Source organism: Halyomorpha halys, unplaced genomic scaffold (genome assembly GCF_000696795.3).
Source record: "Halyomorpha halys isolate HHAL.00 unplaced genomic scaffold, Hhal_1.1 Scaffold3.1, whole genome shotgun sequence".
Lineage (NCBI taxonomy): Eukaryota > Metazoa > Arthropoda > Insecta > Hemiptera > Pentatomidae > Halyomorpha > Halyomorpha halys.
The window spans coordinates 1,886,555-1,902,214 of NW_027115249.1; the positions used below are offsets into that span (position 1 = coordinate 1,886,555).

At 29.9% G+C, this 15,660-nt stretch overlaps 1 protein-coding gene across 2 annotated transcripts in view; it reads right to left on the reverse strand.

Moving 5' to 3' along the window:
- Positions 1–688: 688 nt before the first annotated feature.
- LOC106685286 (fatty acyl-CoA reductase 1) overlaps positions 689–15,660 on the reverse strand; it is a 15,898-nt gene continuing 926 nt past the window's right edge. Inside the window, exons 1-10 of one of the 2 annotated variants that reach the window (XM_014427987.2) lie at positions 14,469–14,708; positions 13,404–13,610; positions 11,289–11,399; positions 11,066–11,206; positions 9,933–10,084; positions 9,732–9,841; positions 7,647–7,836; positions 3,657–3,902; positions 902–1,162; positions 689–827 (exon numbers count right to left, since the gene is read on the reverse strand). In XM_014427987.2, the coding sequence (XP_014283473.1) occupies positions 725–827; positions 902–1,162; positions 3,657–3,902; positions 7,647–7,836; positions 9,732–9,841; positions 9,933–10,084; positions 11,066–11,206; positions 11,289–11,399; positions 13,404–13,592 (1,503 nt within the window). In that variant the 5' untranslated portion in view covers positions 13,593–13,610; positions 14,469–14,708 and the 3' untranslated portion in view covers positions 689–724. Of the gene's footprint in view, positions 828–901; positions 1,163–3,656; positions 3,903–7,646; positions 7,837–9,731; positions 9,842–9,932; positions 10,085–11,065; positions 11,207–11,288; positions 11,400–13,403; positions 13,611–14,468; positions 14,709–15,660 lie in introns of those variants that run through there. The other variant, XM_014427906.2, reaches the window with a different exon arrangement.

Here is a 15,660-nt window from a genome sequence, read left to right on the forward strand (position 1 = left end):
TTTTCTTTTTCTTTATAAAATTATCCACAATATATAATACACCTCATATCTATTTAGGATTTAATTTTCCATTTAAACCTTGTAATCATCAATGCTATACTTTAGATTTGAGAGAAATAAAGACTATTAAATTTCCTTCTATTTATTTTAATGAATCAGGAATATCACAATATCAATAAGTGTTTACAGTAATACATCATTATAATCCTCCAATAAATCTCAATTACATTTTTATTTGATCTTAACATTGGTTGATAATTTATATAAATGTTTTGAGAATCATTCTCAGATAAACAAAATAACTATACACTATCATTCCAACTGACACTTATAAAATGAGGTATTGAACATTGAAAATCTTATGCAATGTCTCTTTCAATCCGTAACAGACAGAGAGCTTGTTTTAGAATTTGCCTGCAAGAATCAAGTAATGAAGCACTCGCAGCCTGAGGGTGAGGAGGGTACTAAGAAAGTGAGGAGTTTCTCAGTACCCTCTCTCCTCCGTTCAAATTTCAATATTTTCTCAGTAATCCATTAGTATTATCCCTATATGTTCAATCTGAACATCCACCTTTAATTTTACTGTCATATTCTGAACTAGCATGTCAAGGAAGGACGGGAAAAGTAGTAAAAGTCAGATAATGGCAGTTTTATTTTTCTAGTTTTGAAGATGATTAAAAAATAAGTAGATCATAATTAAGGCTTGTTTTATTTTTATTACGACCTATAAAACATATCTGTACAATAATGCATTTATCAATTTAAATACTGATATAACTAATGTACTGATAAGAATTCCTCTTACAAATCGGTCCAAATAATAAAACCTGAAAGATAAAATCCGGCTTAGTTACATGAATTCTCTAATAATATTTTAACTATTAAAATTTGCTGTTATTACCTCCTTAGTTTTAGCCTGTGGTGTTCATTATCTTCTAAATTTTCTTTTAAGAAATATTTTTTCATTCCTTTATGCAGAATTAACATGACTTCTTCCATCTTTAGATCAACAGGTGGTTTGACAGAAAATATTCTAGCATCTTCGTCTGTTAATTTTTCCCACAGAGCTTTATATTCTTTGTTGTCGAAAACGACGTCTTCCATAGTAAATGCTTCTAATGCTTGAATTGCTTGATAGATTTTTATCGTTATTTTAATCAATCTAAAAATTAGAAAAATTTAATTATTTAATTTTGATTTTTTTTTTTTCCATAACCCCAATTTCAAAAAATTTTTATATATATATTGATGTCCTTATGACTTCCTTATATTACATATATATTGATTCCACACTCTCTTACATACATTGATCTCCTTCTTCTGTAGTTTCCTACATGTTAAGGAGTTTTTGAGTTTGTAATTATGTTGTAGTGGGCGTTATATGAATTATATATAATTTGCTAAGTTTTTAATTATATTATAGTGGGCATTATATGAATCATATATAATGTGCTGGGGCACACATTTTGATTCATAAAGCTAATATATTTATATCCATTCATAAAGCTTTTATGAGAAGTTTGACAGAGATAGGTCAGTAAAAACACTATTAAGCAAATTATATTTTAGTGTCAATGTAAAAGTGAGAATTTCAGGCCTTTATCTGAGCCAATTACAAAATACAAGATAACCATAATTACAACCTTCCTTTATAGTGCCCCATATTCCATATTCCTTATATAGTGCCCCTTAAATAATAGTGTGCCCTTAGATTATTCCCGCCTTTCCATGTGTTTTCCAATTCGCTTCACAAAGCTGCCCTTTAAGCCATTGTCTAATTCTTATTGTATTAAAGTTTATTTATCAACCACTTATTTTTAATAATTAGTTTCACTTAGATCTTATTTCTTATTAATGGTTAGTTTAGTTTATAGTTGCTTCCTTAATATTTTAGTTCATACATTGTTTACAAGCAGTTCTGCTCACAAATTTCTCTAACACATATTTGTAATTCACATTTTTCCCATCTGTCCTATGATACTCGGTGTTGTAACCTGGTTCTGGATGTTTTGTTTCTTATATTAACTATCTTTTATTCTTTTTTTACCAATTTTCTCTCTATTTCCATTGTCTTTCCATTGTCTCACCCAATTTATTAAGTTATATGCACTACATCTAATCTAAAGATGGGTGTTGATGAGCTCAGGGTTTTACACCCTAAAGCCACAGCCAACAACAACTACATCTAATTACTTTTATTTGTATAACTTACTACTCTTTGCTTTTATAACTTCATATTTACTTCTATAATTTTATCATTATATTTACATGTTTAATTAATCACATATAAGTTTTTCTTTATAATTTTATACTATTTATTTTTTCGTTTTTATCAATTTATTTATATAATTGTTTATTTATATATTTTTTCTTATTTTATTCTTTATTTTAATATTACTATATTTGTATACAACTACAATATCATAATATTGAATACTACATAAGATTCATACTATTCATTTTCTTCTATACTACATATATATATATTAATGGCATTGGAATTTTCCATACAGCCAGGTATAAATTTATTTGTATTCCTATTATTTTCACCATGGTTGGGGGTCGAAGTTTTCCGTTTGGACCGCCACTCAATGAAAAAAGACAGCACACAAGGCCGGATTTGAACCGGCAGCACCAATAGATGCTAGAATGGTAAGACTGTACCCAACCACTAAGCTACAGCCGACCCTAATACTACTTATGTACCTATGTTATCTTGTTATCTTCTTATATCTCTTGTTATTCTTGTACTTCCATTCATTCATTATAGTTATCTTGTTTTTTGTTCCTAGTCCTGCATTTCCGGCCATAACATTAATAAATTAGTTTTGCTTATTTGTGTCCTTTACTAATCACACCCCCAACCTCATAAAACTTGGATTATTAGCTCTAATGTTTCGGCCAGAATTTGGTCATATTTGAATCCAATAGTGATTATGGTGGTCATAGTTGGATCCAATAGTGATTATAGTAGTCATAGCTGTATCCAATAGTGGTTATGGTGGTCATAGTTGGATCCAATAGTGATTATAGTGGTCATATTTGGATCCTATAGTGATTATATTGGTCATAGTTGGATCCAATAGTGGTCATATTTGGATCCTATAGTGATTATAGTGGTTATATTTGGATCCAATAATGATTATAGTGAAATAGACCTCAACGCAAGTAAAGCCTTCTTTTTAGTATATCAAGAAAGCTGAACCTATGGACAGACAATACTATCATATAACCCGTAATGGTCCCTTAGAGGTATCCTCGAGAAAAAGGTTGAAAAATGTGAATGCAAGTTATCAGGTTTATAGTGGGCCTAAAGTGGGACAAGGAATTTGTGATCTGGAGAAGAAAGTGGAATGAGGTATTAATATCAGAGATGCAGCAATCAATCACACTTGATATGAAAGCAAGAAGCACCGAAAGCTTCTTTAGTCATCCCAAATAAGTTTATAAAGAAATAATGAATTAAACTGTCTAATGGTAGCCAATCATAATTAAAAATTTAAATTTAAACAGCCTACCTATAGCCTAATGATTGAAATTAATGTTAAACAATGGAAAATCTTAAAATTATTTCTATGAAAATAAAATGACACTAATTTATACACTATAGATATAACATTATTTATAGAGCATTCATCTTAAGCTAAATAAATTACCTTGGTTTCTTTTTCATCAGAAACAAGACTGAATCGATAAGTACAGCTGGTATGACTTGTAGGAGGTAAAAGAGAATATGAAAATACAAATTATTCATGGCAAATAACAGAAACGGATACCAAATGTCATTATCAAAAGTGCATTCTCTTTCGTTTATATCTAGCCCTTGCGTTGTTAAAGTTTCAAAACTGACTGGCATAAAATCAGCATAAGCACAATTGTAAATTGATAATTCCTTATTCTCACTGAAAATAGAAATTTTATAATGTTAAAATTAATGAATTATATAAAATGATTGAATACTGTTGAAAATGGTAATAATGTATTTTAAATCAGGCCAATATATAAATAATGTAGTCCTAAAAACCTTATTTTCAAATTCAAACTGATAAGAAAATTTATAAATGTAAAAAAAAAGTGTACAAATACATATCCATCGAGTATATAATTTATTAAATTGGATTGGTATAGACATAAACTGATCTCAACTGATCAATTATGTTTAATGTAGATTAATTGCTATCTTCAAAAAATGTCTGGATTTGACTATTTTGAGTTGAAAAATTAACCATAATACCTGCACCACATAGATAAGAATAATGCTTCTTTATAAAAGAAAAAGAAACAAATTAATTTGAAAAAAAAAGACAAGAGAAGAAAAAATAATAATAAGTAAAATAGAGAGGTAATGTGAATAACAGAATTAATAAATATAAAATTTATAACAGAATGTCCTCCAGCAGCCTGGGCTTCAGTCTTCGGGTTGAGGTTGGGTTTCACAGCTTGTTCGTCACTGCTCCTTTAACTGTCGGCCACAGGGAGTGGAACCTCATGAACCGTTTTTTGATATAATCCTCTATTGACTCCATATATAATTCCCTATGCAATTGGCTATTTCTTATGAACCAAGGAGCATTTTCTGTGATTCTTAGGACTTTATTTTGAAATGATTGTAATTTTTTCCTTTTCGTAAAGGATGCCACTCCCCAGACTTCACAGCCATAAATCTGCAGTGGCCTAAGAATTGTTTTAAATATAAGAACAGTTGTTTCTGGTTTTAATTTGGAATTTCTGTTTAGCATAGGATGTAGCATTGCTAACCTTGCGTAGGTTTGAGTTAATTTGATGTTGATATGGTGATTCCAGGTAAGGTGGCGATCTAGGTGAATTCCCAGGTATCTTACTGTTTCACTCGCAGGATTGACCTTAATAGGTGACTTTGCAAAATGTTTCTAGTGATTATTATGTCATCATGTTGAGAAAACACAGCTGTATCATCATTGAACATAGCTATGGAGGTGTGTGTGGACTGGATGGTGTTGTGAAGGTACAAGTTGAACAGAATGGGAGAAATGGCTGAACCCTGTGGGGTACTGGCATGAATATGTCTAGGATAGAATTTTTGTTCTTCTGTTTGACAGAAAATGTTCTACTGTTGAGGAATGAGCTCAGAATATTGTATATTTTGGTGTGCCTACTTTCTTTAGTTTATATAGGAGACCTTGATAGGCAACCTTATCGAACGCTTATTGGAAATCCAAGAGTGCTACTGTTGTAAAATTCAAATATCATATGTTTGATAAGGTTATACATGAGGAGTTATTAGTTTATAAAGAACAAAACAGCTACCAGGGTGTATCTCTTTTTTTGGAATCTGTTAATTATAAATTCTGATAGTCTTGCCAGTTGGTGAGAAGTGGAATGACTGTATTGAAACTCAGGAATAATTTTGATATTCTGAAAAAAAGAATTAAGATGTTTTTTATAACTGATTCTAGTAATTTTCCAAAAATGGGTAATAAACTGATAGGTCTATAGCTGCTGATTTGTTTAGCGTTCTTACCAGGCATAAATTATTATGAGTTTGGCTTTCTTCCACATATCGGAAAAATATCCAGTATGAAGGCAACTGTAAAAAATTGACAGTTTTCCTGGGTAACATTTTGATTGCTATGACAGGGATCAAACCATGGCCAAGGCTTTTATTTACCATGAGCTTTTTAATCAGGTCCTGGATTTCTTTTGGGGTCCTGAATTTAGATGAGAGCTGAACTGTTGCAAGGTGGAGATTTAGATACTCGTCAATTTCATCATTGACTAAATTCGAACTTATTTCTGTATTGGAGAATGTTTTCTCAAAGGAATTAGCGATAATTTCAGCTTTTTCGGTGTCACTGGTGATGAATTCATCATTGTGTCCATGACTTGGAATTTTTTCATGTTTATTCAATTGATGTCGTGTAGCCTTCCGTAATGAATAATCCTTTGGGTCTAAATTTTCCACAAATCCCTGATATTTAAAATACACACATTCATATAGATCCTTTTTAGTTTCATGTTTGAGGTGGTTCCATTAATTTTTGAGAACAGGGATGAAAGAAATCCATGATTGTTCTGGTACAAAACTAGCATTATTTGTCAGAGAATTATAAAAAAATTGTACGTGACGGAAAAAAACAGAATTTATTTCTGGTTTCATTACCCAAAAAAGAAACATAAAGAATAGCCAAAATTATCAAATCAAATTTTCGAAAGTTTCTTTTATTTACCTTTACAACTAAAGTTAAATGCCAAATTATTTTACAAAATTACAAACATTACTAAAATTTTCTTCCATAATCTAGTTAAATCAAAGTTGGTGAAATTTCTCTCTACGTTTCTCTTCTTGAGTCACTTCCTCAGTACAATTTAATCTCAGTAATCCAAACTTCAATAATCTGAACACTCCAATAATCCAAACTTGGATTAAAAAAAGTTACTTTTTTTTAAAAAATCAGTAGATAATAACATTTTTGTTTTCAAATAAAAATTCACATGTCCAAAGAAAATTTTTAACTTCCGGATCTATAGAAAAGTTATTGTAATCACCGTGAAAATCGAAAGTGGAAATTTTTACTGTTTCCACATCAGGTAATCTAATTCCTATGGAAGTGTTCATAATATATCTTGTTGGAATTAGAAATACATAATATCTATTATATAAATCATTTGATTCTGTAAAACTAATTTAATTAATAGTAGATATATATATATATATATATGATACCAATTGTGTTGGTGAACTAATTTTTTATTTTTATCACATTTTAAATAAATCCCTACAAAGGTTATTTTTTATTTTTTTTTTTAAACTTTTTTCACATATAAATGAACAATCTTATAGTTTTAACAAATTAAATCATTACTAAGTATTACTGTAATGAGGTAAAGGAAAACTTTTTTTTTTTTAATTTTTAAAACTTCAAATTTCTAATAAAATGTGTAAAAAAATAAATAAATAAATAAAAATGTTTTATTAAATAAATCAAAAATTTGTATCCTTTTTTGTCTCAACACTTTTATTTTTCACAAGTCCAATGTTTTGGCCATTTTAGCCATCCTTGAGGACATCTTCAATTATAATTTCTTCCTCACATTAATTTAAAGTTACTTTTGCAGGCTATTCTGCCCAGGATTTCCTTTATTATAAGTTAAAAACCTTTTTTTTTTAAAATTTAAAATCATTAATATTTAATTTTTCTTATATAAGATTATCCACAACAAATACACTAACATATAACAAACCATTTAATAAATGAATTATATAATGAAATTATAATTGAAGATGTCCTTGAGGATGGCTAAAATGGCCGAAACGTTGGACTGGTGAAAAATAAAAGTTTTTTGACAAAATAGGATACAAATTTTTGATTTATTTAATAAATAATTACCTTGTCTCAAGATATTGAAATAATATAATTAAATAAATAAAAATGGTTATGTATGTTCATATTGTCGAATTTTTATACATCTTTTTCCTAATATCTCCTATAGTCAAAACGTTTCAGAAATCTGAACAGCTCCCTGCAGGGATTAGATTACCAAGAATGCACTGCATTTATATTTCATAACCAAATTTCTAAAACCTGGTATAATATTTCACTTGAAAATTTATAGTAACACATATTTATTAGAAGCTTTAAGTGTATTGATTAAGATAATGAAAATACCTGATAGATTTTTCCCAACCACTAATGATGAGTGCATTTATTGCAATATCTACTGCAACATAATCTAACTTGCAGTTTTTTCTTCCTTTTATCACCCTCATTACCCCTTTACACACTGCCGTAGTCACACCCGTTACGCCATTAACATTGTCAGTCCAGCCAAGAAGGGGTTCCCGGGCGATACCAACCACTGAAAAATTAATATTTTTTAAATTTATATATTAATTGAAATTTACAACTGTATTACATAAATATACAACAAGTAAATGTGTTGTTAGTTATGTTACAATGACATGATGCAGTCTTGTAGATAATCTTACCATTGGTAGAACTCCAATATTTCTAGAAAAGATCTCAAGGCCATATTGTTTTCAGACACCTAGAATATCATTAGGTACTGAAAAAGAATTAAGATTAGAAATAAATGAGTTTGGGTAGTTCGGGAGTTTGTCATGGAAGGACTGATATCTGGTTTTGGGCAAATCTGTGACAAATGGAAAATTTAGGTCCTCATGGATGATTTCATTAGTGACTCTCATAATTAAGGAGCATTGATAACTTTGGATTGAAAGGATTGGATTAGAGAGTTCAATTCAATCGTCTGGTGGAGTCCCAAGGCTCAACTCCTTAAGTCACCTAGGTCCATATTATGGTTATGTAAATGAGTTGTGATTAATTGGACAGTTTTCAAACCTTTTTACATTTATTACGTTATAATTACTTATTTAATAAACGGAATGGTATCCTTTTTTAGTCTCAACACTTTTTATTATATTAATAATAATCCTTATATAATCCCTCACATCAAAAATTTAAAAATATTTTTGCAGGATATTCTATCCAGGTCATTAATTACAAGTTAAAAACACCTTATTGAAATAGTCAACTAATAGAGAATCATATTAATTATTAATAAGCTTATGTTTAGTTACTTATTCTTTACAAACTTCAATAATTTTTAAAACTTTTAATTTTTGATTAATCAATACTAACACTATAATATAAACCTGTTTAGAAACATTTTTAAATTTTTGATGTGAGGGAAGAATTTATATTTGAAGATTGTCCTTGAGGATGGATTTGGCCGAAACGTTGGACTGTTGATATAATAAAAAGTGTTGAGACTAAAAAAGGATACCATTTGATTTATTTAATAAATAAATACTAGTCTCAAGAAATTTTAAAATAATTATATTTAAATTATAAAATAAAAATACCTTTGTACAAGTCTTTAAGTTTGTACATTTTCTTTTTCTTCATCATATTATCTTTAATGTATTCATTGTTTATACTTTTATTTAATTTATTTTATTATTTTTTTTTTAAATTTTATTTTCCTGTTGAACAGATTCGATACTTGGGACTCCATCTTGACAAGAGACTTACTTGGAATCCACACACAAGACTGAAACGACAAGAAATTGCTCGTAGATTCCGTTTGCTACAACACTTACTTGACAAACACTCTAAACTTCCCATTCACTACAAAAAATTAGTAACCACTACGATAGTCAGACCAATTTGGACATATGGAATTCAGCTCTGGGGCTCTACCAAACCATCAAATTTCTCCCGCATCCAATCCTTACAATCCAAAATCCTTCGTAAAATCATTGATGCTCCTTATTACGTTACAAATAAACTCAACCACAAAGACCTTAACATCCCATTCGTTGCAGATTTGGCCCAAAACAGATACGTGTCTTTTTATTCCAAACTCCTTACCCATCCTAACCCATTAATTCTTAATCTTTCATCCTTAACAATCCCTGATAACCCTCCGAGGCGTCTGAAAAGAAGATGGCCACGGGGCCTTCTAATTTAAATTAATGCTTGAAGTACCACCAATGGGTGGTTCCTTCCCAAGATTTTCAAGTGTATATGAAATATACAACATATTTACCTATCGTATTATTTTGTATAGTTGTAAATTACATTAAATAAATAAATATAAAAAAAAATTATTTTATTATTTAATAACTCAATTTCGATCATCCTGAATTCTCTTGCAATAATCATTTACCTCATAAAATTACACTAATATTTTTTATAAAATTTATTTTATTCTTTTAATAAAATACTTACCAACTGAAGGTCTCGAAATGACTACTGGAAATTTAGAAGAATATTCTTCCACTATTTTTTCACTTAAAGATTTTGTAAATGTGTAGGTGTTTGGATGATCCTGTGTAATTCTGTAATTAAAATATGTAAAATAATATATAGCTAATAGTTTACACTTTATTACATATTACAGTTCAGTTGAAATAATTATTTTACATTTACTTGTAAGAGATAGTGTTCATAACTGTAGGATTTTCTTCTTCTATTAGTTTCAGCATTATTCTCCAATCCTGACATGGTTCGTATACCTTTTCTTCATAAAAATGTTTCTTTAAATTATGGTTGCAATATGTTGTCGAAACATGAACGAAAACCTAGACAAATTTTGATATGATTGCAAATATTAGTTCTGCCCATTTCTTAGATTAAAAAAAAAAACTATGTCAAAATCTACAAAATAAATCAAGATCATATTAGAGCAGTATTTTTTTGACAACATCGGAGATTACAGAAATTGATTCAGCTCAACAAGCCATTTTGAACCATATTCAGAAACCAGGTTTGAGTGCTACACCTATGCAAGCATCAGAACAAAATGAAACCCTTCTAGAACCAGGAGATAACTGGAAGAAAAAGTGGGTTATCTAAAAAATCATGATAAGGAAAAGGGCATATTGTGAACTTAGAAAACCTTCCGTCTCCATTCTAAAGTTGAGTGTTAGTTAGAGAATATTGTGTTATGGTTGGATATTAGAGGACCAATACATTTTGAGCTGCTGATGAAAAGCTATATTCAAAGAGGTAAGGTCAGCAATTGTATACTTTAAAAACAGCACTCCAATGGTGGTAGGAAATGATCAATAGAAAGCAGAGCTGGTCAAAAATTAGCCATGGATAAAACTACAGCTGTAGTTTCATTTATAGCTAATTTTTGCCCTACTATAATAGGAAGGACATCATACCTATTGCTTCATAATAAAGCCGTTTCACATTTTGCTTTGGGGACTTGTGAGAGACACGCAAAGCTAGTTAACTTAGGAATTCTGTGACATCCATCATACTCCTCTCTAGCACCCTGCGATTATCATTAGTTTCTGTCCTTACAAAATGTTTTGGATGGCAAAAAATGAAGAAGATATGAGATAAGCACAGTTTCAATTTTTTACCTCCAGGGATGAAGTATTTTTTAAAAAAATAACTGACCTCATAAATAATGACGACAATTATATTATTCAATAAAGTGTATTGAAAGTATGAAAAAATTATTATTTTGTTTCATTCTACTACATGTATAGGACTTTCCAGTAGACCTAATATAATTTAAATTGATTAATTAATTTAAACATTTTACTTACTTCAAGATTATTCATTTCTGAAGCTAATTTACATAATTCTAATGTTCCTCTTGTGTTGGAGAGGAATGCTTTATGAAGTGGATCATTGAATCGGACTGTAGCTGCTGAATGGAAAATTATATCTACTGTATTTTTCAGCTCCTATAAACAAAAAATAAATAACTATAAAAAGTATGCTCACAGGTTCTATAAATCTGTTCTAAGAAATATAAATATTCCATACCTCAATATTTTCTTGAGTTAGGCCTAAATTGATCAATGACATATCTCCATCCAAAACAGTAACTTTTCTATCCATTATATCAGGTGCTTCGGCTAACAGCTTCTCAAATAGCTAAAAGTTTTAATCTATACATAAATGATATTTAGGTTATGATTGCATGATTATTGGGTTGAAAATCTATTTCTTGTACTTATACTTAATTGTTAGCTTGATTTTTGGCAAAATTCAAAATCTGCTCGCCTGCTTCGGTCAAGCAGATATCTAAATACCTGACCTAGTTAGTACATTTATACGATATCAATCCCTATTATATTTGAGGTGGTTAGTTTGCAAACATTAAGAGAATCAAAATTAACGGCCCATATGCCTGTCATCTGTAACCCTGAAGATGTACTCTACAATACTGGAAAGAAGATTGAGAAGAATAGTAGAATATAAAGTTCAGTAAGAACAATCAGCCTAATTTAAAGGTGTCTTATAGCTTAAAAGCCAAATTTTACTGGCTGAATAAAAGACAGCAAAATTCTAAGATGTTTCTGGACGAACCCTGTGGGGGCTAAAGTGAGATATTGCTTCAGCAGGACAGGGGTTATCTAAGGAAAATCGCAGGGATCTACACAGGTCACTGTAGACTTCATAAACATCTGTTTAAACTCAAGCTTACGGGGTCACCACTATGCAGATTCTGTAATGTTGAAGATGAAACGGCATACCACATCATCTATTAGTGTGACTGATTTGCAGGATTGAGTTTTACACTGTTTGGTATGGATTACGTCATGGACCCCAAATAGTGATAACTTCATTAAAAGGGACAGAAAGATCCATCTCACCTTCTTAGATCTTAATAAAGCTAAGAATAGTGGGTTGAATCGAGCTTTGTTATAGTCTTAAGTCTACTGCATTAAAAATTAATATTTTTCTTCTTGATTATTTTTTAGGAAATTGTTCATTCTTTATATATTAAAATGCTGAGATGAAAAAACTTTCTTTAGAATATTATCCAATACTTAATATCTAATTTTACAACGTTTTGGGATGTTTTCCCCATCTTCTAGTATTATAATGCCTTATGGTTCTCTAAGTGGTTGTGTTAGATTAACTGATTCTGACTCAAATTGAAGATTTAAGGTACTCTATACCAGAAAGCCTCAACAATGCGTGTTCATACAAGTTGGGTAGATGGTTAGGAGATGAATTGACAGGATGAGTCTTCCAGGAACTAGCCCTAAATTCTGGAAGAATAGAAACTTCACTCTGTTGGAAAGAACCTCGCAGCAGTCGTGAAGGGGGTGGAAAGTCCTATGGGAATTAGCCCTAGGTCCTTGCAGGAAGGAAACTCCACTCTGCCGGGAACTAGTTGTAGATCCTTATAAAAGAAGGATAATTTTCAGGATGAAAGATAGAACCAGAGAAGGCAGAGTGCAATTAAAGACCATTATACACTTCTAAAAATAACACTAGAATATACTGATCCATTATATTTATTGTTACTCACTGCCACCTAAGGATAATAATCCTTAAAGGGCTATTAAATATCATTGAGAGATGCTATGTATAAAGGCGTTTGCCTTTAGTAGATCAGAAGATTCTATTGTAATATTTATTGCTTCTAATAATACATTTATATATATTTTATGGTTTCTACATGTGTAACAAAAATATATACAAGAAATAGTACAAATATTAATATATGGCGTTTGCCTGATGACAGTAGTAGTTCACGTGTTAGCTAGTAGGTCAAGTTATACCTGCCCATAGCGGTTTTGGTGGCTGTAGTGGTTACAGTATAGACCAGTAGATAGTGGTATTGCTACATGGTCAATTTTATCCATTTCATTTCTGAAATTTTGTCTTCTACAGTTACTGTATAAAAAATCTTATAACATTTTGATTTTGTTTTACTAACATCAATCACTCAACTGTGATTGAATGACTCATCTTGTTTAAATCAATTATGATAACAGAAATTATAGCATCAGAATTTGAGGAAAACAGTCCAAATCATTGTAAAATTAATATAGAGTATTAAATAATATTCTAAAGAAAGTTTTTTCACCTCAGTATCTTAATACATAATTTTTCATTTTATTCGGTCTTAAACATTTATCATACCTCATCTTTTACAATATTGGCCCATCTTTCCTGCGGAGTCTGTCCACCTTTTGGTCTTATGATGAGATAAATCCTTTTCACACCCGGACAAGCTCTTAACAATTTTTCAGTCAAAACTTTACCGAAGAAACCAGCTCCTCCAGTTATTAGTATTGTTTTATTATTCGTCCATTCTTTTATAGTTGTCATTTCTTATTGGTTCAAATACTGAAAATATTAAATTTAATGGGTTCAGTAAACAAAATTACTGATTTACTATCAAAACAGGTACTACTATTATAAATAACACAGAAAATTGATAAAAAACAAAAATAAAACATATTATTAAAAATAAATCTATAAAATCTAATTATATCGTTGATTGACCACATGTAATAATGTATATAAAAAGAAAGACATTCCGGAGGCAGTCATAAGGACTCAAATAATATTTATTGTGAACCAACGTTTCACTCCACATATTTTTTAAATTTTTTACTCTTGCCATTGTTTCTTATTTTTTATTCTTATCATTGTTTATTCAAGTTTATTGATACTATTTTATGTCTTCCTTCCTTTTATTTATATGTAATTTCTTATCACTTTATTTTTACATAATATTTATCCAAGCTTAAATTACCTTATTGTATCTTATTGTTGTAATATTCTCAGTTTTTTTTTTGTATCTTTTTAGCCCTGATAAAGCCCTGCAAAGTGGGGTGAAAGGTCGGACATTAAAATAGTTATAAACTATTTGTTCTTTTTTTTTTACCGCAACCCTGACCATCTTCTTATATTTTTTTTTTCATATTTTCTTAGATTCTCTGTATACTTATTCTAATATTCTGCCACTTCTTACAATGTTTTTATCTTGTTTTCATTTAGCCCTGACGATGCCCAACAAAGTGAGACGAAACTTTGGTTAACAATAGGTTAGTTTTTCTACTATTTTGTACCTTTATTGACTGCCACCTGAACTATCTTTCATCAATCTTTTTTTTTCTTTAATTTTCTTAGCTCAATTTTATATAAACTTTTGCATATTTTAAATAAATACAATAAATTCCACTTAGAAACAAAACTAACCAATTACACATCTTCCCCTGATGATTGATAATTGTTGATATCTTCTTGTCGATGAAGCTATATCCCAACTCCTAGCAATGGCTTCCAGTCCTTCCCGCTCAAGAGTACCTTTTTCCTCTCATCTATCTTCAATGTTCACTGGTCGATCCAAAAATAATCGATTGTAGTACAATCGCTCTGCTTTATTTGCTATGATTTACGATGTAAATAGTTTATTGATAATTGTTATGTTCTTATTCTTTTTCTATAATTATTGTATAGAAACAACAAAAGTTGCAAAATTTCAATCTATCTCAACACAAACAATTCAACGAACACTTTGGAAGGAGTCGCACTGCCATCTTCTTTGTTTTGAATAGCTTATTTATTTTAGACAATGAAAACTGGTTAGCTTGCTTTTTGATTTAAAATAACAAATAAACAATACTGAAATGATATACATAAAATAAAAACATAACTAAAATCACTTATATATAAATATCAACTATTGATTAAAAAAGAGCATATTACAATATTTTGTAAACCAAAATGTCAATAATTCATAATTAGTTTTGTTTTTTACTGGTCATTTTATAGAGGAAAGGATTTACATTTGTATTTTTCATTTGACTTTTCTGTTGTGAAATTTAAATGTTTATAAAAATGACTGTATTCAGATGGTCGACTATATGTGAATTAGAAGATGATTTGATTTGCGGGCAAGAGAACAATTAAAGGTGCCTCTACACATTTGCCAAACTTAGGCAAATTAGCACATATGCAAGCTTGTAGATGGTTTATTTGGATTTGCTGGTATAAGTTGGCTTAAATTTTTGGCCGACCTCACACAACCTGTTGAGTGTTTGGCTTTGGGCATAAATCAAAGGGGGCTCATGCTACATCCACATGTTAGTATTCATCTAGCCTTGTTTTAGAACTGATTGCAGATAAATATTTTTGCTCTCTGTGTTTTGATTAATTTAAGAATTTCCCCAACCTTCAGATTCAATAATTAATTCCATTTTAAAATTGTATACTTTACAATTCTATGGAATATTCTGTTGAAAGAAAAAAAAAATTCAGTATATTTAGCCTTGAACCGATTGTAAAAATAGTCATTAATTCATTTAGGTGTCATTGTGTCCTGATTGTCTAGAGAACCTGCCCTGAGATAAAGTCAATAATGTTAAATAAATAATATGAGGAGAAGATG